At 36.2% G+C, this 25,128-nt stretch overlaps 1 protein-coding gene across 2 annotated transcripts in view; it reads left to right on the plus strand.

Moving 5' to 3' along the window:
- The window catches only part of LOC124354821 (structural maintenance of chromosomes protein 5), a 98,600-nt gene that overhangs the window by 16,146 nt on the left and 57,326 nt on the right, over positions 1 to 25,128 (plus strand). For both annotated transcript variants that reach the window (XM_046805562.1, XM_046805564.1), the window contains exons 4-5: positions 15,915 to 16,044; positions 16,576 to 16,699. In XM_046805562.1, coding sequence (XP_046661518.1) covers positions 15,915 to 16,044; positions 16,576 to 16,699 — 254 coding nt within the window. The remainder of the gene's footprint in view (positions 1 to 15,914; positions 16,045 to 16,575; positions 16,700 to 25,128) is intronic.

The raw sequence follows: 25,128 nt of genomic DNA on the forward strand, positions 1-25,128 counted from the left end.
CGGTCTGCTGTAGCTCCCAGTCTCTCAGTGTTCTCTGTCCCAAAGAGCTCCCAGTTTCTTTTAACATGTGACATTAGGAAGTTTTCAATTTCTAGGAGTTCCTTGCATCTGATAGCTCCAGACTCCGATACTTTCCAGTCCCAGGAAGCTCTCAACCATTCATGTCTCCTGGCTTCAGACAGCTCTCAATATCTGGCAGGCCTTATTCTTATGATGCTCCCGACATTTGGTAATTGCCAGATAATAACAACCTGAGATTCTAGCAGCTTTCGACCTCTAGGACCCTCCCGGGTATTCCCACTTCCTAGCCTTGTTGAGCTGGTGGCCTCGAACTGGTTCTAGGTTTCCTCCTTGCTTCTAGCAGCTCCTGGTCTCTTGACAGATTTGAACCTTTTTCTGATACCTCTCAGTCTCGGTGAGGGCTAAGCTTCTGTAACCTTCCAGCCTCTGGAAAGTCCCAGCTTTTGGCAGTCCCAAGCTTCTAACAGTTACTGGTCTCAGGCAGGTTGGAGCCTCTGGTACCGGCTTTTGACAACTCCTAGCCTCTGGGATCTTTTGGCCTTCAAGATCTCCCAGCTAATTCTCCCAAGTAATTCATGGTCTTTAGGAGCTCTTGGCCTCTGGCACCCCCCTTGGCCACAGGCAGCTCCTGGCTTCTGGGAGGTTCAAGCCTCTGCTCTGGTACCGGCTTCTGATAGCTTTTGACCATGGGAGCTAAGACCCCTCAGCGTCTGGCAAGTCCAGTCTTATTGAGCACCGACCTTTGTCAATTCCTAGTCTTTGGGACCACTTGTTCTCTTTTAATTGTAAATAGTTAGTTTATAATTTTGTAGAAAAATACATAAGGGGTGAGGGAGGAGGACTATCACATTGTACCAGTTTTGAGAAAATGAAAAATCTGAGCTATGTATTAGCTTGCAAAAGTTAGTAGTTGCAAATATAAATGTGACAAATTTCAAAAATGGAATTTTAGTTTGTTTTAGATAATTTTCATATTTACTTTATAACTAAAATGTCAGTAAAAAGATCATTCCTTCTACTAGTTATTTTGTGCTATTTCCAAAAACCAGATGGTAAAATCAGTGGATTATTAAATTTTTGTTAAATAAATGATCTTCTAAAACTAGTTAAAAAGACTATGATTGAAATATAATTAAGTATTGTAATAATTTTAAGAACTCCCTAAATACAAGCTATCAGTACGCCAAACCACTTATTGCGTATCAGGCTTCGCTGAGCCTTGCATGCAAATTTCAAGTCTATAGCTCATTTTATTCTCAAGGTGACCTGTGGATAGGTAGACATCATACAGAAAAGACATTTTAACATCCCTTGGCATACAAAAGAGAAATTGTGTCAGCCTACTGAGTGAGGCTTCAAAGGTGCCTAAAAATTCCATGGTTGGACATGTACCATCATAAAAATCATTCTTATCTATGTAGAAATAAAGTTTCATTCAAAATTTAAATACTACAAATGATTTTTCTCAAGTTATCGTGACATTTGATACATTCATAGTTTTGTTCATTGAGTTAAATTATGTTTCATAGCAGTGTTCAACTAATAAAAGTTTGGTGAAATGGGGAAGGTACTACAACGCAAGAGTGCGCTGAAATCAAATCTCGTCACTTAGTTTTGTCATTGACTTTCCACTACATTATTTTTTATTTTCACTGTATGAATATTGAATAAGTTACAAGTGTTAATATGTCACATGTTAAAATTTCATATAATTGTACTCAGCTTCTTTACACATTTATTTATTCTTCTATTTTCTCATTGCCATCATGGTTACTCATATGACCAGTGTAAAACTATTTGCCAACGCTCAGCCAAATTCCATGGAGTGACATGTACCATCATTGCACTCAGTGTCGCTTATTTTGAAATGAACCTTCATGCAAAATTTCGAGTCTAGTGGTCTGTTAGTTTTAGAGATATTGTGCGGACAGACAAGTTTTGTATCATATGATGAAATATTAAGCTAACTGCGTTAGTGGTGTGCTGAATTAGCTCCTGAGTGTTGTAGGCCAGGCAAACTTTTTGTTTTAATTAACCCTATAAAAAGGTTTAATTCGGGTGATCTATGTGGTCACTCTATTGCTCTCCAACATCCTTTCAATTAGTTTTGAAATGTTTTGTTCATTAGTATTTGTAGCCTATATCATAATGAGGCTGTGCTCCATCTTATTGAAATCAAACTGTGCTATAATTTCAGCCTAACAGAGTACGTAAAGCTGGTACATTAGTATTTCTCAACATTAATTCACAAGAATTTCTCTTTAAATTTCAAAAAATTCCATTGGTTACAAAATGTTCAATAATGTGTTTGCCAACTATCCTAGTCCACACATAGACTTTTGGGCATTCTTGAGTATGGCTCTCTCTTATCTAACAAGTATTTTCTTCACTAAAAGAAAAACTTAAGATGTCTCTCAAAATGACAAAATTAGTTGGCTAATTATTTGACTTAATGCCATATCATTGAGAGTCACTCACAACTTTTTTTTAGTGAAGAAAATATTCATTTGATAAGAGACCAAACATTAGGCATGATCAAAGTACAGTAATTCCCTCCAGCGTCAATGGACTTTTGAAGTAGAGTTTTCCATTCGTCAAAACCACTTAGCCCGTCAACTTTTGGAATGGAGTCAAAATATTTATAAATTTCATCATCAATTTTGGCTCCCGAAGAAAATTGATGACCACACAAATGTTTTTCAAATTGAATAGTAACCAAAAGTCACACATTAGCAAGGTTGGGTGAATAAGGGAGGTGCTTCATTGTTTTAATTCATTTTAAGCCAAGACATCCATAGTTTGCAGCAGCAGTGTGAAAAGATACATTGTTGTGGTGCAAAATTAAACCTTAACGTTCAACTGCGAAAGTGGAATGCAGCCTTCCTGAACATTCGTCTATAGATGAATTACAACTCTTCTAAATTTAGAATACCACCTAAAACTAGTAGCACTCAATGGTGTTTCATAATTAAAACAAATTTTGTTGAGACGTGTAACATACTCCTCTTGAAAAAAACCAACTTTAAAATCTTAGCCGGAAAATGCTCTTTTGATAACTATTAGGACATCATGAAATTGGTCCTTCTGTACAGATGACATAAGTACACTGATGAATCCAAGTTACTGTCAGGTACTGATCTCCACTTGAATAATCAGATGAAAATGATTATTGCTGTATCTGCTGATATCTCAAAACTTTCATAGTGACCTTTGTTACATACATGGTAAACATAGTCATAGAATAAAAGAAAGGAGAGGAGCAATATAGTAGTATATTTATTATTTATTTATTTCATCTTATTAATTGTGTCTTTTTGCTTTATTTATTTACTAACCCATTCTTTGCCCTTGCTTCACTAGCTATTGATATAAATAAATAAGCGTTTGATTTACAATTATTTTTGAGTTTATTTGTCACATGTATGATACAGGGTTTCGTGAATTATACTTCTGCCATGGGCACATAAAAAAAATTATATCCAACATAGAAAAGGCTGTGGTGCATGTTAGATTTGAATTTATACAAAATAGGTTCGAATTTTTGTAAGATTTGGAATCATAAATTGGGTAGATCTTACTTGAGTTTAAATCCAGTTTTACTGTGTGTGTTCCATTGACACTTATTCATCTTCCAATCATCCTTGTCAGTTTAGTGTGGATTTAATACTGGTAGTAGTAATCCTTGAAGATCTGAGAGTTCTGGTTACCATCCACTATTCAAGTGTTCATCATCTAGTATATGTCTATTCTGTTCTTTTACAAAAATCGAGATTCACCAATTAAACACAAAATGTATTACTGTATTTAATAACTCAAATGTTGATTAACTTTGATGAAAAAAAGGTTCTTCACAGTCTCATATTAAGCCATCATTCAAATGAATAAAATTCCATTATTGTAAAGTCACCAGCTGATCTAAATTCACTTTATAACTCCAGGTGTAGTAAACTTACTTTGCATAACAATCTCCTTGATATTAAGATTTAATATATTCTGTGGTATTTGGTCTAAAGAAATTACTTTATTTTATCTGATGATTCAATTTTACAATAGTTTATGTATTTCTATCTTATATGTATGATAATTTGTTTTATGTTATTTTTAACTCTAAAATAGGTTGCTAGTTTATCTTAATTTTAAAATCTATTGATTTATATATGTTTATTGTAAGTTATCAAAATTGTATGGGTGTATGTTCTTCTTCTTGTATGGATTCCTGTGCGTGTGTACATATGTGTTATAAACTCCTTTAGTTATTTATTAATCTTTTATAAACAAACATAAAATAATATGAACTATTAACTTTTCAAAACAAAACTGTAATAATCTGTTAATCTAAATTTTGAAATTTTATTAAGTATAAAGGGTAATTTTGTATTAACCTCAAGGACCAGCTTGCACACCATGAAAAGCGTAACATAATTTCTTGTACTGTATAACTTACAATTTATGCCAAGATAATGGAGCAGCTGCTCACCTTGTATTGCCTTTGTTTACTTTTCCCTAATCATGAGTTTATCCTTGTTTCTAAGTTTACAAACATTGCTATTCTTGTAGTGACAAAACAAAACATCCTTTATTATTTTACAAAATGTGACAGAAAACATTGCAAAAGTTGGTTATGAAATCTAGAAAGAAACCCTTTCTATTAGCTGGAAGGATATTATAAATGTATTAGTTTTGAAATGATTATGTATAGATACAATTTTACTATTTGGAAATATTTATGTACCTTTCTGAATAGTATGTAGTACTGTAGGAATGACAGTTGTATGTAAATAATAAATGCTAATGAATAACATGACAAGACCTATTGCAATTTATGTAACATACTGAAGGATTAATAATCTGTTTTATTTATTCTAGAATAGTACACACTTCATAATAACATTGAATTGTAATGTTGTTCTATATAATTAATTTGTTCAATTCAGATTTGGTCACTTTATTGTAGGAATTTAAATAAAGAAACTGAACTTGCCATTAGAAAAATATCGCCCATATCACAAAAAATTAACTGATCATGATGAAATTTTGTGAAAAGATTAACAACACAGCAGATTGTTTAAAATGACTTCCAGAGAAAGAACATATATAAGTCTGTATGCCCCTTTTCTGACAATGCTCTCAACTACAGTTGATATTCATCCAGCAATTAACAACAGACAAGAAACAAAACTTTGACATTATCTGAGTTCTCAAAAGCCTCTGATTATGTGCATTACGTTCTTCTGAAACTCAAAACAGTGGCCGTCCTGGGTATGACGTTAAACTGCCTCTTCCCACCTAACCATTCCCTAATTCCTACCAAATCCCCCTCCAGGGTCTTATAAGTACCCGTCCTCTGACCGTTCCAGTGCATGGCTCGCTGGGAGTGCTTAAGCCGGCACTAGATGTCCTATCTGGTGTCGGTGAGAGCTGATGTGAGCTTGTCTCTGCCGAGGCGTAAGTCATGTGCTGGTTCAGAAGCCAGCCACTTCGGTCCTTGGTCAGGAAGTGTTCAGGGGTGTCTTTGTAGGCAGGGGTGTCGGAGCCCCTGTTGCCACGTGCGAGTCCAAGTTGTGCGCGTATTCCCGACTTGGTAATCGATGGAAACCGGTAGGGTTGTCCCCCAAGCTACGGTTTGTGGGACACCCGAGGGCATGCCCGCTCCCGGTGAATCGCACTACTAAACACGATGCGCTGGTGACCTTATCTATGGATATTCAAACCACCCCACCCTTAGGGCAAGAATTCGGAGGAAGAGACAACGATCCAGAGAAAAAGCGACAGTTGTCAGATTCTGAAAATGAATCATATATAAAACAAAGGAAAGTGGAAGAAAAAGTAAGAGCTGAAAATATGAGCATTCCAACTCATACCTAATCGTGAGTCATAAGGATGAGGGCAAAACTCTAACGAAGGTTAGTCGTTTCCTTATTAACAAGGCTTTTGTTTCCTCTGGTCAGCCTAAATCTGTAAGCAAATTAAGGAATGGAACTGAGAATGAGAATGAGAATGAGAATATCTTTATTTACAATCTTTGAGATTTATAAACAGTGTCATTAAATACATTAACATCAGGAAAAGGTTTTTTGAAGATACTCTTCCAGCGTGTAGAATGGCCGGTCTAGAAGCCCATTGATGTAGTGCTATCTTGAGTTCCTTTCCTCTTTTGGACAGCAGGTGAGGGTGGTAGGAGATTGTGGAGCTTCATTCCCATATATGATGGTTTTCGCTCATAAAGCCTCAGACGATGTACAGGAAGGCTGTAAAGGTGTACATTTCTGGTGTTGTAGTGGTGTACATCATTGGTCCTTGGAAGATTCTCCCATCAGCGTACATTATTACTTCTTGAATGTAAAGCGAAATAACAGTGAGAATCCTCAGAGACTTGAATGCCTCTCTAGCTCTCCAGAGGTTGTAGTCCCGCCAGTGTTTCTAATACATTTCTTTTGTATGATAAGTATCCGTTGGAGATTTGAAGCAGTAGTTCCACCCCAGGCAGCAAGACCATAGCGCAAGTGAGACTCAAAAAGGGAAAAGTAAGTTATTTTTGCTGTTTCAAGGCTACTGAGAGAAAGAATTTGCTTGATGACAAAGTGACCAGTGTTGAGTTTTTTAACTAAGATTGTCGACGTGATTAATCCAATTTAGTTCGGTATCCACTGTTACTCCAAGGAATTTTAAATGATCTTCAATACTGACATCTGGAATGGTTGGGACTTCTGATGCTCTCCTTCCAAAAGCGATCTGGTTAGTCTTTGATGGATTTACTACAAGGTCATTTCCATAGCAATATTGGATGGCCATGTTGAGAGCTGTATAAGATGAGACCGCAAGGCCATCTGCTGAACGTTGGGTCAGAAATAAGGTAGTGTCGTCCGCATACATTAGAGGTGTGCAGTAGTTTCCTAGGTGTTGGGGTAGATCATTGGTAAAGAGAATGAAAAATCACTGGTCCTAATACGGAACCTTGTGGCACACCTCTCAGCACTGGAAGGACTTTTGATCTGACTGCCTTTGTGATACCATTTGATGAGTGGTAGAGCTCTACTAGTTGGGTACGACCCGTTTAAGTAGCTCTCAAACCAATTATTTGCTGTCCCTTTGATTCCAAGCAATTCCAATTTCTTCAGAATGATGTTGTGGCTGAGGCAATCAAAACGCCTTACTTAAATCAAGAAACAAAGCTGTGGTCAATTTTCCCTCTTCAATGCTGTCTGTCACTGATTCAATTAGTTTGATCAATGCCGTTGTAGTTGACTTCCCTTTTGTAAATCCATGTTGGTTTTCATTTAAGAGATTGTGCTGAGCGCAATGGTCCAGGAGTCTTTGAAGAACAATTCTTTCACATAATTTTGAAAATGTTGTGAAATCAGTGAAATTGGTCTGTAGTTGTTTGCATCATGTTTGCACCCACTTTTAAATTTAGGGAATACTTTCGAAATTTTTAATTTTGAGGGGAATTGACCCTCTTTAAAAGATTTGTTGAATATGGCAACCAATGGGGGGGCTAGTTCGTCAGCACAAAATTTTAATACTTTGGGAAGAAATTTCATCAATACGGCTGAATTTTTGAATTTGAGGTTTTTAATTGTATCTTTAACCTCTTCGATGCTCGTTTTGGTCATTGTTTCCATTAATGCTGTTTCATGTGGTTCCACAGATTCCAATTCCTTCTTATCATCCGCTGGGATTTTTTGTAGTGTTGTTTCTGCCATATTAACAAAAAATAAATTCAGATGATTGGCGACTTCTTGAGGGTTATGTGAAATGTTGTCCATTTATTTTCAGTTTTATGTCATCTGTAGAGCTCCTGTTTTGGTTACGGGCATTATTAACTATTTTCCACATGGCTTTGGGCTTGTCGTCAGCTCTTTCTATGAAGTTGGCAGAGGCTCTTTGTCTCAGTTGTTTTATAGCGTTGGTCATAGGATTTCTTTGCATTTGCTGCGTCTTGTTTGATGTCGAGTTCCCCTGTTGTTTCAAACTGATGTTGTAGTCTTAGAAAGTTTTCTTTAAGCCTGCTGGCTTCTTCATCTGCAAAGAATTTAGGGTTTTAATTTTCTTTCTAGGTTTCTTTAATTTTCTGGGGCAGGCAGCATCCAGGGCCATTGTCACTGTCCTTATGAAGCTGTTGTAGGCTTCTTCAACGGTGTCAAATTGTTCAATGTCATGCCAGTTTTCATGTTGAAGTAGACATTTTAGTTCAAGGAGGTTTTCTGTCTTGAAGGTTCGATATCTACTACTGAAATTCTCAATTACGTACTCTGTTTTAATAGTACAGACGTGAGCAGTGTGGTCTGATAGACCAGAATCGTACACGGTTGCAGTTAGTTCTTCACTTCTTAAGTTAGTACATATCCAGTCAATTGATGAAATGGTGTTGGAGGTTACTCTGGTAGGTGGTAGCTCCAGCCTCTGAATGCTGTGAGAAGCCAACATCTCCTGTAAATTTACCTGATCTTCTGTCAGGTTTTTTAAAATGTCTACATTTATATCTCCATGATTAGAAGGTTTTGAAACTTTCCAGTTTACTGATTTCAATAGTTTTTGAAAGAATATTAAGTGATTCGTCTAAGTTGGATGATGGTGATCTGTAGGTACCCATTATGTATAAGCAGGTGGTATTGAGCATAACCTTTACCAAAGCCATTTCACATACAAGTTCTTCACAGTACTGACTGATTGGTACATTAAAGGTACTCCTTTCTAAGGTATCTTCTACATATATTGCAAACCCCACCCATTATATGCTTTTCCCTACAGAAATGTGCTCTGGAGGATATATCCAGGTATTGGAGCAACATTTTCAATTTCCTGAGATTTGAGACTGTGTTCACTTAGTATTATTATATTAGGTGTTGGTTTCTGGTTTTCTATAAAGTTGTATCAGTCTATTTGATCTGTTAGATAAGTCCTGTATATTCTGATGGAGAACTGTTAAGTTAAATATTTTGTTTCTTGAAGATTTGTTTTGCTCTAAGGGGAGATGCATTACTTTTTATATTGGAGGTCTGACGTTCCCAAGAAATTTTTCCTCTTCTTCGGCCATTTCTTCAATCTTTGCCTCATTACTGGCTAATTTACATTGTAACATGATAACTTGTTTTCTACAATAGTCAGTTGTTCTTTTTAAAAACTTGTTTTCCTCCAGCAGTGCCGATCCTATTGTAGCAGCCATAGCAAGCTTATCATCTTCATTTTCTAAAAATACTGCTCTCTAGAGTTTTTATGGAGTTGTTTTAGAATGTCTTTTTGGTTATGAGTATTTGATGTTAAGTCAAAGGAGGAAGGGTTGTCTATGGTATTTATAACTAGATCTTTGTCATAATCTGAGCCTCCTGCCTTACATGTGTGAAAACATGTCCATGTTTTTATATCTTGAGAACTTAGTTTTTTTCAAAGTTTTTTCTTTTACATTTTTGGCAGCCTGCATGATACCACATGTTGCAAGGACCAGTGCACTTTAGACTGAGTATTTCACTCCTATTTCACATGAGCCACAGGGATACTTAGTTAGGCATTTTTTTACCTTAGTTGGTTTGTAATATATATACTTTAGAGTAACAATAGTTGTCAATATAAAAAAGTGTGATGCAGTTTTTGAGTTAAAGTTTGGAAATGTAGGCTTTGGCTGGTTGCTCTGTTAAAAATGGCAAAAAGTAAACAGTTTTTTAGGAGAGCTTTGGCTGGTTTGCTCCTGTTAAAAAATGGTAAAAATAACAGTTTTTTTTAGGTGAGCTTTGGCTGATTGCTCCTGTTAAATATGGTAAAAAAAATAAAGCAGTTTTTTAGGTGAGCTTTGGCTGATTGCTCCTGTTAAATATGGTAAAAAAATTAAACAGTTTTTTAGGTAAGCTTTGGCTGATTGCTCCTGTTATAGTTTCTTAAGTTCTAGAGGTCAAGTTTAATAGTCAACCAATGTTGAAATAAATGTGCTTGGTTAAATGGTAGCCAAGTGCCGTGTCAACTGAGATATGCAGTACAGCAGCAGCTGTATTGCTGTAGGTCAGCGCTGACAGTGCTGACTAGGTGTCCGGGGTCAGTGCTCCAGTATCAGGTGGCCAAGTGCCGTGTGCCAGCACTGAGTGATGTGGAGGTTGAATGTCTGTTTGAAACAGGTGACGTGTATTAAGCCAGTTGTGTTGGCAGTTCTTGTGACGTCACAGTAAAGTATTTTATTTTTCTTGAAAGAGAGTTAAGCTTGAATGAGTCTAACTTAAGTTATTAGTTTCATGCAAACGAATTTTCTTCTTAATGAGATTTTTCTTAAAGCTCGTAGTTAATTATTGTCTTTTAAAAAGTCTTGATGTTAAAATAGAGCTTGCTTAGTCATTTTCAGTTTTTGTCGAATAATTAAAAAAATGGTTTGATTAGATATTGTATTTTGTAAGTAAATGGACTTACTGTTAATCCAGGAAGGTTTGTACACAAGTATAGTAAAATTTGTTGGTTATTTACCACCTTTAATGCACTTTTTCCTGGAGCCACTTTACTATAGAACTATAGGCAGTCGGCCATGTTTGTGTTTTGTCCAACTATCTTGGTGGAGGCTGCGAACTACATCCAAGCCAAGAAATTCCTTTAGATGACGAGTTTTTTTTGATCAGGTGGAAGTCGTTGTTCAACCGCACTCCTCACTGAACACCTCCAAGGGGATCGTCTTCTGCCGTGACCTGATGGAGTGTAGTGAGGAGGAAATCAAGGACGAGCTGCAGTGTGAAATGGTGACCGATGTGGTCAGGATAATTCGGACAGAGAATGGGAGAAAGGTTCCTACTCCTGGTCTAATTTTGACCTTTGGATTTCCCCAACCCCCAAAAACTATTAAGGCTGGGTACTTATCCCTGACTGTACGGCCATACTTCAAAAATCCGCAGCGGTGTTTCCGTTGTCAGAGATTCGGGCACTCTACTAAGACGTGCTCGGGCCCTGAGACTTGTTCCCGTTGCAAGAGGAAGGTTGCAAGAACGACGTCAGATGCGTGAACTGTAAGGGCAAACACGCGGCCACCCCGAAGGAGTGTAGAGTTTACTTAGAGGAAAAGGAAGTATTGAAGATTGTCACTCTTAGCAAACTCTCCTTTAATGAAGCCCGCAAAGAGTACAGGAGAAGAATCGCTCCAACCCCTAAAAAGGGAGTCTCGTACTCCGAAGCTGCTTCAGCCCCAGTCCAATCCGCACAGTGCCCGTCATGTATCGCCTTGGATGGTATGGTACTCAATTTAACAGAGCAGGTTGCCACTTTGGTTAAGCTGCTTGCAGCCGGTACCGGACAACATCCGTTGGCATCCACCAGTAATCCTTCCCAAGCAGTCCACACGCCCCATACTAAGTGCAACACACAGATTCAAGCTCGCCCAACAGTTACTCCTACTTTCAGAGATAAGGTGCAACAAAATACGAAACCCGCCTTATCTTTGGAAGAGAGGAAAAAACTCGCCGACAAACTAAAAAAGAACATACAAGCAAAATCAGAAAATAGATCCAAATTCCTAGTGAAAAAGACTAATCCATCCTCGTCCAGATCCTCCCAATTATCACTTGATGATGATATGGTTGAGGACCCTTTGGAGATGCAGACAGAGTTCTAACCTGTTCATGGTAACTTCCGTCCTGTATCTAAAAAAAAAAAAAAAAATTACGATGAACTAGCACAAAATAATATATATAATATAATATAAAATGCTGTTACAATGGAATATTAATGGTTTGAGAAGCCACTTTGAAGACTCAAAATTACTTTGTGTGTAAAAGACTACTATGTTTTCTACATACAACGTCCCTGATTAATAAAATATAGTATTGTGTTAAGTTTACTTATTCCAGTTATCGATTGTTGTTAATATTTATTAATTTAATTATTTAATTTTTATTTATCATCATGACAGCTGCCAAATTAGCTCCATATATATTCCACCTTCCCCTTTTGATTTATCTCTTGATGATCTACGTGATCTCTACAGCCAACTCCCGTCTCCTTTCCTGATGGTTGGTGTGATTTCAATGCACACCATTGCTCTTGGGGTTCCAGCCATTCTGATCGGAGGGGTAACATGGTTGCGGGATTGTAGGATGAAGTGGTAGCGGTCGTTCTCAATGACGAGTTGGCCACTTACATGTGCCCTAGGACTGGCATATGGTCGGCAATTGACCTGTCAATTTGCAGTCCGGTCGTGGCAACTCGAGTGCATTGGTCCGTACTTCCTGACCTGTCAGGGAGTGACCATGCGCCCATTGGCGTGGCTTCAATCCTTTCCATCTTCGACAGGCAGGTGTCCCAGGTGGAAAATTAAGAGGGCTGACTGGAACGAGTACAAAAAGAACATAATTTCTCAAACTATTAATATCCAATCAAACAACATAAATACAGCCACTATATTATTTACATCCAATATTATAACATCCGCAGAGCGGAGCATTCCAAAATCCTCGGGTTCACCAAACAAACGCCAGGTTTCTTGGTAGTCTGAAGAATGTTCGGCGGCTCTAAATGAACGTCGAAAATGTTTTAGACAGTTCAACAGATCACCGACTGAAGAAAATTTAAGTAGGTACAGAAGAGCACGGGCAAAAGCAAGACAGGTATTTAGACAGAGACGGCGGCAGTCCTGGCAGCTGGACTACACAGATTGAATAAAACGAACTACTCCTGCATCTGATGTTTGGAGGAAGCTTCGATCTGTTTGCTGTAAGACCTCCCCACCTTCTCTTATTGCTCTGAAAAATGGTACCGATGTGGTAACTGATCCCTTGACAGTTTCCAATTTACTCGGCTCACATTTCACGGAAATTTCAAAAACGTCATCTTACAATAGGGAGTTTCAAAATTTCAAAACAAATACAGAAAGACATCCTCTAAATTTAAATATTAATAACAACTCTCCTTTAAACCTTCCATTTACCATTGATGAACTTGATTCATCACTAAAGGTGACATCAAATTCTGCTTCAGGTCCCGATAGCATACATTATGCCATGTTGCGGAACCTGACGGAGGATGGAAAACAAGATCTTCTAAAATTATATAATAGAATCTATTTAAAAAAACACATTTCCTAATTTTTGGCGTCATTCACACATTATCGCTCTCCAAAAAAACTGGGCCAAGATAGAACTTCTCCAGGAAGCTATAGACTAATTTCGCTTACTAGCAGTCTCTGCAAAGTACTCGAAAGGATGGTCAACAGACGTCTTGTTTGGTTTCTGGAGAAAAATAACCTTCTTTCACCTTCCCAGTGCGGATTCCGACAAGGCCAGTCTACAAGTGACCATCTACTTGCCTTGGAATCGGCAATCCTGAATTCCTTTATGAAAGAAAACAGTTGATTGTTGTATTCTTCGACATTTCTAAGGCTTATTACAAGGCTTGGAGAAGGGGGATATTAAATGCTTTAATATCTTGGGGTGTAGGGGGCCACATGGTTTCTTTCATACAGGGCTTCCTGTCGGAAAGAACCATACAGGTCAAAGTTGGGACAACCATTTCCGATTCATTCACGCTGGAAAATGGTATTCCAAAAGGTAGCGTACTAAGCTGCACTCTGTTTGCCATTGCAATCAATAACATATCATCTTGCGTTACCCCTCCTGTGCGCTGTTCTTTGTTTGTAGATGATTTCTCTATTTACATCTCTACAAAGAAGTTAGCGGTGGGGGAGAGAGCTTTACAGCTTACCATCAACAGGCTTGAGCAGTGGTGCGGAGTTACGGGTTTTTCATTTTCGCCACCTAAAACAAAAGGCATCGTTTTCTCCAGAATGCGTACTGTTGAGCAGCCAACGCTCTCTTTACTGGGTCAGAGAATCTCTGCTTGTGACAATATCAGATTCCTGGGTCTCACATTTGATACCCGGCTAACTTGGGTGCCTCACCTGAGAGACCTAAAATATCGATGCTTGAAGCGCTTGAACATACTGAGAGCTTTAAGCGGAACAAAATGGGGGGCTTACATGACATGCATGCTCAGATTCTACAAAGCCACCATCTGTTCCTGTCTAGATTATGGATGTTAAGTATATGGGTCCGCAAGACCCAGTGCTCTCAAAATGCTTGACCCAGTCCATAATTCTGCTTTAAGACTGGTCACTGGAGCTTTTCGATCTTCTCCTATTAACAGTCTTCTCACAGAAACGGGAGAACCCCCTCTTTTGCATAGACGGCAACAACTGTCCCTAAACTATGTTCACGCTCTTTCAGGGAAGCCAGAAAACCCTGCGTTTGAACCGGTCCTGCAAAATCCACTCTATAATTCTTTCCTAGCGAGATCAAATCATCCTTCACCCATAGGCGTTAGGGCCAAATCCTACGATTATGAAATAGGCCTAAACGATTACGAGTTTAAAGTCATTCATCAATGTGATATCCCACCCTGGAGCATCTCAATGCCAAAAATTATTTTAAATCTCTCTAAATTTAAAAAAGTCTCCACTCCAGAAACAGTCTACCAACAAGAATTCCGTCAAATACTAGGCAGCCTCGCACCTTGCGATGTTGTCTATACAGACGGGTCAAAGGAACGTTGTAGAACTGGATGTGCTTTCGTCACTGGGGTTAGACGATACGGATTTCGTCTCCCCAACGACTCTTCCATTGTCACGGCCGAATTAACTGCCATCAAAAGGGCCCTAAATATAACGTTTCCTATGACAAAAAAATTGGTTATCTGCAGCGACTCCCTTAGTGGTATACAAGCCATCAGCGACATGTTTTCAAAACACATTATCATCCACGAAATATGGCACTCTTTGTCTTCCCTTCAGTCCGATGGTGTTGCTGTCTTTCTTGTCTGGGTACCTGGACACATTGGAGTATCCGGAAACGAGCTGGCAGATAGAGGATTTAAAGAAGCATTAGAACTCCAGTCTTACACCGCATGGATGATTTCTTCCGACATTATCCCGGTAGTGAAGGGCAAACTGACAGCCAAATGGAATAGCGATTGGCGGGCAGTCGTCAACAACAAGTTACGGCTTATTAAAGACTGCGTTGGACTCTGGGAAACAGTGACCCGAGTCGTCGTGAGGAGGTTGTGTTGTGTTGTATGTGTCGCCTGCGGCTAGGCCACATGCTTCTCACACATGGCTTCCTCATGAGTAGAGATGATCCTCTGGTCTGCGACACATGTGACACTGTTATTACTGTCAAACATGTGCTTGTTGACTGCCCTCGTTACTCGGTACATAGGCACAACTCGAATCTGACGGCTTCGTTGAACGACATTCAATGTTATGACGAGACGGCAACTCAAAGACTACTATGTTTTCTAAATACAACGTCGCTGATTAATAAAATATAGTATTGTGTTAAGTTTACTTATTCCGATTATCGATTGTTGTTAATATTTATTTAATTATTTAATTTTTATTCATCATCATGACAGCTGCCAAATTAGCCCCTTTACAGCTACCTTGGTGGCAAGTTTTTACAGTTTATTTAATTAATGTTATGTACCTTTTCCTTATTTATGTTCTATTTATCTTTTTAGCCTTTGTATGGGTTATGACCTCCCTACAGTCTTTCCCTTGTTACATTTATTGTTATCTAGTTTTAAGTATAAATTATTTACTCACCTACTTGTGATTCCTATTTCTTTTGTTATATACAATGTAATCTTTATTTACCTAATTGACACCACCAAATACGAGCAGGTGTCAATTCTTTCTTGAGGGCGATGATAACCGCAGTGTTTTTTGCCCCTTATAAACAAAAAAAAAAAAAAAGAATCAAAACAGTGGTCATCCTTATTGTGTGAGGTCAAACCTTGTAATTCTTTCTTGTCATTAATGTTGTGTGAGAAATATGAAGAAGAACATGCCTGTTAGAAATATAATAACAGATTTTGCATCCAACATTACTAATAGTGTTTATTTTAGTACTCAGTGATTAATGATTTTTTTTATTTAACAGGTAGAAACACTCATTAAAAAATTAAACATTCAAGTTGATAACCTCTGTCAGTTCCTGCCTCAAGATAGGGTTCAGGACTTTGCCAAAATGGATTCTAAACAGCTGTTGGAAAACACGCTCAAAACTGTTGGTAAGAAAATAGATAATAAATATTCTCTGTGTTAATAGAGCATATTGAAAGGACAAAAGAATGGCGGACATTTGTAAAATTTAAAACATAATGATGGAAAATGTTCAAAATTCTATTATCCTTTCAAACCTTCCATTTACCCTTTAAACCTTTAGATTGCGTATTCTGATAAAAAATTGGGTAAAAAGTTTACAAATCCAACATTTTTAAAGTGTGAAATATTATAACAAAATCTATTGTTATTGAGGAAAAGATAGTTTACTCTCACAAATGCACAGTAAAGATATAAAAATTATCAAACGGAATATTATCAGTATATGTTATCACGAAAGCAATTACTATATTTAGCATTTTCCACTCATAGTTTGTTTTTTTTAAATGATTCTATAGAAATTGTTAATTGTATGTATATATATATATATATATATATACATACAACTTTATATATATATAAAGTTTATTGTAATATAACAAAACAAATTAATATCTCTTGTTTGTTTTTATATAAGACGAATAAAATTCTTATTCTAGGTAGTACAGAAGTTGTGGAGTTGCACACAGATCTGAAAGAATTACGTGAGGAGGAATTAAAATTGGGTGTAAAAACAAATGAAAAGAGGAAACAACTAGAATCAGAGAAAAAGAAGATTGCAAGGTAAATTTGAAAGTTTTTTATTAGGTTAAAAAAAGTAAAGAGAATTAGAAATCCATTTATTTTCTTTTATCTTGATAGGATAAATTAAATTGTACTTAAGAATTAAAATATGTGCCATATTGCATGATACTGAATGAAAATGTCTCCTTATTCAAGTTAGATGGAACCAAGGTGTAGTGCAAATAATACTATCACACACACACACACACACACAATTTGACAGCTTCATGAATCAAGAACTGATTAATCTCGATACATCGTAACTTACGCGATGTGGTTCTTGAAATTGTGATTGAAAATCGACATATGTTCGCGAGCTCCATCTGACGCCATTTGATCTAAGGTTACCTCCACAAAGTCTAGTGGACTTTATTTGGTTAGTTCTACTCCTGTGCTGTGGCAAGTCTCTCCCCCCCCCCCCCCCCCCAAGAAAAATAGAAATTAGAAATATATAGTAACAAAATAATGTGATTTATAAATAGTATTTAAATTGACGATCATATTTCTATGTCTGTATTTATTGTTTATGCCATCGTGTCTGCTGGTTCTATGTACGGACATTAGCTATTAAGCGGAAAATGAGTGATTGCTAATTTTGGTTTTATCTATACATCATACTTTGTGTTGTACATAAATAGATTCTCTATAAATATAAATACATCAATACATTTTTATGTAAATGTAATATATTCTGGAAGCTCATTCTATAACCTACTATTTCTATTACTTAAGGAGAAAGTAGAGGTTATGAAACAACTTGCATTTACAATTGTTTACTTTTCATTTTAAATATGATTTTACATACGGTAGCACTATGTTGGTATTTATTTGTTATCTTTGTATTTCCGTATTGGATACAAAGACCGTATTGTGTATTTTCAAAACATCACAGAAAGGAAAGTTATTAGGTACATACGATGTTATGTCGACACATCGAAAGACACATAGATAAAAACTAAGGAGGTATAAGTAGGTGATATGGATAAATCGTCAACGAATTTCTCGCATGTCGTTAGCGACGAAATGCTAGAGCACTGCAGCTTTGTGGCATTTCTTGCAAATAATACTAATGACAATAAACCATTTAGCATAAGGGTTAAATATAGTATTATAGTTGTCTATTTGGTTTGAAAATAGACTAAAGAATCGGAAATTTTTGACCAGGAAAAAACCGGGAATTTGAAAAGAGGTTTTGAGTGGCCACCCTGAAGAATCAACAAACATTAACAACCATGTTAAACATAGCATTTATTAGGTTTTGTTTTGTCTGACGAAAACCCATTAGGAAGTTCTGAGAATACCAATAGCGGTTTTGCTATATTGTCATCTCTTATTGTTTACTAGTTAGTATGTGAGACAAATTCAGACCACTTTGACATAGTAACTGGACTTCCTAATTCAAAAGGATTTTTAAATTCTTAAAATAACTAGTGAGGGAATGTTTAATCTGCCTTACAATAACTTTAAATGTAACTTTAACTGTGGGGGTAAAAAAAAAAATTGAACTTGGCCACCAAATTTGATAGTGTAACATTAGAAGCCTCTACTTCTTATTCTTTTTATAATACCTTTAAAGTTAGGTCACTTGCTAGGGGTTCCTATTTTAAAATTTTGAATTACCCCAAAATACTCCATTTAAGGGGGAGGGGTGAGTCAAAAATTTGTATGAGTCAAAAAACTCTTCAGTTGGTCATACAAACATCCCCCACTGTAAATCACTCCATCTCTATTGACAAGAAAGTAAATAGGGTGGATATGGCTTAAGACTCCCAGTATATATTAATCAGTATAAACCTAACCCTTATAACGTCACAGACGCCGTATGGCGCATAGACAAACTATCTCCAAACGGCAAAGACGCGGTACGGCGCATCGACACAAAACTGCGTCTATAGCAAATTTAAGTTCCTTTTAAATGCGATCAATGTCACTAACGGTATGCGTCAACCATGTGTGTGGGTTATTGACCTATGTCAAGCGTCAAAATATAGCTGTCGCGTTACATTGTTTGAAACAATAGATGCGGTGTCTAGACACTCTCCCCGCCACACGGCACAGACGCCGTACAGCGCGGGCGCTTTTGTTTGCAGTCTGGCTTCAGGTAGTGCGTGTCTAACCATCGCTGAGTCGGTTTCCTTCGTCGTGTTTTCTGTTTATATGGTTTTTATTTATTTGTTAAAAGTATTGATATCTTAGTTTTAGTATTCATTTAGTGTTTTTAGTGTCATTTTAGTATTCATTTAGTGTTTTTAGTGTCATTTTAGTGTTTAGTGTCACCTATTTAGTGTTCATTATTAGTGATAAATAACATGTCTCGTAACATTGACGATCCTGAGTACAGTGACTTTGTTAGTCATCTTATGAACGCAACCTTATCTAGTACTTATGGAGACATTGTTTCAAGTGATGAAGACAACATTGAAGATAAAACAAACAAAACCACAATAACTACTACGCCTTCCTTCCCAATTGGAACATTATAGACAATAGACAATAGACAATTTATTGGCCATTAATAATTTTCAATAAAATTACAATAGGCTTCGTCAAATATTAAGGCTTAAATTACTAGCCTAATCTAAAGTTAAAAATCCTTATGAACGATCTCACAGCTAAAATATTCATTAATATTATAGAAAGGTCTATTTTTTAGCCAAGAATACAATTTATTATTAAAAACTTGACATGGTAAAGTTTGAACAGCATAAGGTAACAAAATTGAACATTTTAATGCCTAAGGTTGTATGGTAATTCATGGTTTTACCTAATCTAGCTCTATCTACATTTAACTTATCTTTATTTCTTGTATTATAGTGATGAACATCATTTCTTTTCAAAACCATGTGTGACTTTTTTCTTACATCTACTAATACCTCATAAATATACAGATTTATAACAGTTTAAAACACCAATATTTACAAACAAAGGTTTACAATGATCTAACACAGGTGCATCCGCTAAAATTCTCACACAGCCTTCCTTTTGGATTACTAGCACCTGATCAATGGCCTGTACCATTACCCCAAATTATTAAACCATATCTAATAATACTTTCAAAAAATGCAAAGTAGGCCATTTTTATATACCTTTGTGATACTATTTTTTTTAAATTACACAATAAGTAAATAACCCTAGACAATCTCTTGCATATATAATCAATGTGTTGTTTCCAAGATAGCCTGTTGTCCACTATTATCCCCCAATAACTTAACAAAAACTTCAGATTCAAATATAGGCCTATTAATATTCTTAAGAGTTATTAACATTTGTTTTGTTTTTTTCTGCGTTTAAATAGAGACCATTTACATTAAACCAGTTAACAGTTTTCATTCATTGTAGTCTCTACCAAGTTGTTTAAGTAAAGCAAATTTGTGTGACTATTTAACAAAGTGGTATATCATCAGCATATATAATAGTAAAACTAGAGACATTAAAACTTAAATCATTAATAAATATAATAAACAAAACAGGACCCAACACAGATCCCTGTGGCACACCTATATTTATATCAGCCACTTGGGAATAAGCTCCATTAACCATAACAACCTTTTGCGATTTGCAAGATAGGACCTTAACATGTTCAAATTCTTTGCACGAAACCCATAGAATTCCAAATTTGTTCACCAATATATCAGGTCTAACACAATCAAAATGCTTTGCTCAGATCACAAAGTGTGATCTGAGCCCAACAATTATTTTCCAAAGCTAAGAGAACATTATTTACAAGAGTATTTACAGCTTTAAAAACCGTTGAACAATCAGTGCGGTAACCAAATTGACTAGAACTAAATAATTTGAGATTTTCAAAATGAATACATATTTGATGTTTAAGTAATTTCTCAATTACCTTAGACAAGATTGGTACACATGAGATAGGCCTATAATTATTCGGACAATCAAGTGAGCCATTTTTTATACACAGGTACAACTTTTGAAAATTTTAAACATGTTTGGAAAAATCCCTTCCAATACACAACAATTAATAGAATATGTCAAAGGCTCAATTATATAATCAATAACAGCCTTAATTAAAATACTACTCAATCCATACACATCTTTTAGAATGGGAATTTTTTAGAGATAAAACAATTTTACGAACATCATCTACAGTGACAGGACAAAAAAAACACACTCCTCAAATGGAGGCAATAACTTATTAAGACATTGATTTGGCACTAATTCACAGAACTTTTCACTTTGGCACTGATCTCTTCAATAGCTGTCACACAGTGTGGAGTTGAATTCATCAGGCAGAATATTACTGGACCGACTGCGTAGGGTTTCCTTCCCCGATGCTTTGTTAATGATTGGTCCATGCTGCTCTACATTTATTGACTGAATTTTCTATGTAATCTTCATTACTCTGTCTCTTTGCTTCTTTAATAGCCAGTCTATAGCGCCTTCTAAGAGTTCTCAGCAAGTTGAGTAAATTATCATTATTCGTTCTATTATAAATGTCATGACAACACAAAATTTGCTTTTTCATGTTCTCTTAGCTCTGGGGTATAACCAATTTAAATTTTGCTTTTTAGTTCTATTATTAGGTTTATTAATCTTTATCTCTTGCATTGGATGGCATTGATTAAAAATTTCTAAAAATGTATTATAAAACAAATCAAAAGTTTCTTCTGCTGGTTAAGTTACAATTCTGAGGAGCAATAAAATTCCAGTCTACCTTACTTAAACAGTATTTAAACCCCTCCAGGTTCACAGTTGTATACCTTCTTGCAAATTGAATCGAAGGCCTACTTGAATTTATTTTACCGGGGCCATCAGTCTTCTTATTGATAGGCCTATTCTATTCTCCGCCAACCAAACCATAACTTGAATAGCCTTATGATCTGACAACAAAGGTTCAAAAATATGCAGCTCGTAATTTTTAGGGCAGAGGTCAGTAATAACATTGTCCAAACAGGCTTCTCCACGAGTAGGCAAATTATTTACACAAAACAAATTATATTGCCGGAGACAGTTCAAAAAGTCATTTACACTAGGTTTTGAGGTGTTTCGGATATCAAAGTCAGCATTAATATCTCCACAAATTATTACTTTACATTTAGGCCTAAGTCTGATTAAAAAATCTCAGAAGTTGATCTAACTTGTCCAGAAAGACATTTACTTTACCTTCAGGGGAACGGTACAGAGAAATAATAATGACATTTAATTCAATCAGCCTGATAGCACACACCTCAAAATGTAATTCTTCACAAAATGTATTTACGTTCAATTTCTCAGTGACAAATTTTATTAGATAAAAGTATACTTACTCCTCCTCTTATATGTGTCACACGGCAGTATGCACTACCAACCAAAATAGTCATCGGGTACATTATAAGCCACTTCATTATCCCGTAACCAATGTTCACTGAGGCACACAATATTAAAAAATTATCAGATTTTAAAATCTCTTCAGCTGTTCAACTTTTTTATGCAAACCTTGAATATTAATATAAAACATTTTTAAGTTAGGCAAGTTCAAACATTCCAAATCAGTCATGTTGACCATGTCCGGGCTTAGGCCTATGTCCTTTCTAATGGTATCATTAGCTGCTCGTTTTAAAGATTCAGCCTGTGTCCGCCTCTTGGTTAGAAACTTAGTAACATACATATTTTTAGGCCAAAAACTTGAATGATAGATTTCATTATAGAGGCTACTTGGTACTCCAACTTTTAAATGAACTAATATTCTTGAGGAAACTTTGAAGTTAATTTTTCCACAATATAGTCAGCTTCCTTCTTATCTTTAATATATTTCTCTAAGTCTTTAGATTCAATATGTGGACGTAGCCTAGATAACAAATAGAAAAAGTTTCTTCTCTGCTACGGATAAATTATCATCGGCCGCTGTGCCAGTGATAAATTTTTTTTACCATTAGACCCATTTCTAGTTTTTATCTGATATAGTTTTGGCCTCTGCTGCCTGAATTAGGTTTAACCTGAAATAGATCCAGTAACATTTGTACTAGGCCTAGACCTCCTATTTGACCTACTGTTAACTTCTAGCCACTCACCATCTTCCTCCTTATAAGCTAACGCAGAGCTTAACTTAGGTGTACTAGTTAAATCAACTAGCCCATCAGTAAATTGTATTCTTTTATTATAATTACAATTCAAACTATGCCCTACATCTCCAACTGCATCAGTCCTAGGTTTAGTTATGGATACCAGGCTGACTATGTTTTCCAGAACTAGGCATAGTTCAGATAAGTCTTTACTTACCAAATTGCCACTAGTTAAATTATTCTTTAATTTATTTGCATAAGAGTCCTTATTGTCCAAATTTAATACAATATCCGTGATGGCTTCCGATTGGTTTTTAATAGCTGCTTTAAGCATCTCATTTTCATTAGTCAATCTACCAAGCTCAGAAGTTATAGCCTTCTGATTGTTTGTAATACTTAAAATTTCATCGGTTTTAATATTCGAATTTGACTTGAACAAGTCAAACTTTCGTCATTAGTACTATGGTGATTACCTTCTACTTCAACCGCTAATGTGCGTATTTGTACTGTAATCTCGAAAAAAAGAAAACGTAAACAAACTGTGTCAAACAAAAGACCAACAAAGACCGCACGAACTGTTCCCACCCCCAGCAAATGGAGAAATGTGACTGCCAGCGACCCCGGGCCAAGTAAGACGATTCCTATCTATAATATCAATCAAGGTACAAATTTACCATCATATTTTGACAAAACTACTCAGCCTATTGAATATTTTTTTCTCTTTTTCAATAACGAAATAAGAGATTACATTTGTAATGAAACAAACTTGAATGCTAACGAAAATAAAAATAAAAACCAATTTCCTAAATCACGGAGTAGACAATGGAAAGACATTAATGACACTGATCTCAAAGCCTTTTTAGGGACTGTAATCAATATGGGCTTGATAACAATGCCTACCGTTGAATCTTATTTCAGCACAAAATGGGAAACAAGTATACCTTTTTTTCACAAATATTTTCCCAAAGAGATTTCCTAAATATTTTTTGGAATCTACACTTTAACCATGACGAAACACCCCGTAGAATTTCTGAGAGACCAAAAGGGTTCCTTATAAGTCCCCTAATAGACCATATAAAAAAAATGTGCAAACTTTTGTACACCCCTGGTAGCAATTTGTCAATTGATGAAAGTACAGTGGCCTATAAGGGAAAGGTTGGATTCAAGGTATATAATCCCCTAAAGCCTAATAAGTTTGGCATGAAAGTTTTTGTTGCATCAGATTCGGAAAATGGATATATATGTGATTTCATTCCTTACTTTGGAAAAAAGGAGCTTATTCCAAATTCTCCGCTCTTGAAGACGACACAGGTCGTAAAAAAACTCACCGAGTCAGTTTTATTGAAAGATTTGTCAAATCCAACAACTGGAACACATATTTATACGGATCGTTACTATACCAGCCCTGAACTTGCCGTAGAACTTTTGAAGCTGAATTGCCATCTGACCGGAACAGTAATGACAAATCGTATCGACATGCCACCAAACTTGAAGACCAGGACTAAACAGCTGGAAAAAGGAGATATTTTGTCAGAGAGAGACAATAATATTCTTGTCCTTTCCTGGTGAGATAAGAGAGTGGTTACAATGCTATCAACTAAATGGAAAGGGGATATACAACACATGACTGATGTCCCAAGTAAATGGCCTCATCTTGCACCTACACCTCAAACGTTATATTGGATTACATCAAACGTATGGGTGGCGTCGATAGAAGTGATCATTTTATTTCTACATATCAGTTTTTAAGGAGAACAAAAAAATGGTACAGAAAGTTCTTTTTTTGGCTTTTAGAAGTAGCGATGATAAATTCTTATCTTCTTTATAAAATGATGCAGATAAAGTTTATGACAAAACCACTCACGCACCTACAGTTCCGGAGAAGTCTAGTTCGAGATCTTGTTGAGGACCGAGTTAGAAATACACCATCAAGAAAGAGGAAAGGTAGACCATCAGAAGGACCTCTCCTTGAAAGACTCAATGGAAAACATTTCCTAAAGAAGAGGGATAAAAAGAAATCACGCTGCGTTGTGTGCTCAAAGAGAGGCCTACGGCGCGAGACCTGCTACTCCTGCAAGACATGCACAGGAGAACCAGCCCTACATCCAGAGGATTGTTTCGAGGACTACCATTCAAAAGAACACTATTAGGTTAATTGTATATTTACAATCATGCATTTCTTTTTTATATTTATCACAAGTGTAATTTATATAATTGTCTGGTAATGTTTATAGTTTAGCTAATAAAATTTTGTGTGCCTTTTATTTTGACTTTATTTATATCTACAATTTAATGTCCCATAAATATATGTACGTACAAGATAATTTAAAGTTTTTACTTTTTTATACTTACCATAATTATAGAAAGTAAAAATAAAAATGAACGTTACACATTTAAAATTTTTTTTTTAATATTGTGCCGTTTGCT

Source organism: Homalodisca vitripennis, chromosome 2, assembly GCF_021130785.1.
Source record: "Homalodisca vitripennis isolate AUS2020 chromosome 2, UT_GWSS_2.1, whole genome shotgun sequence".
Lineage (NCBI taxonomy): Eukaryota > Metazoa > Arthropoda > Insecta > Hemiptera > Cicadellidae > Homalodisca > Homalodisca vitripennis.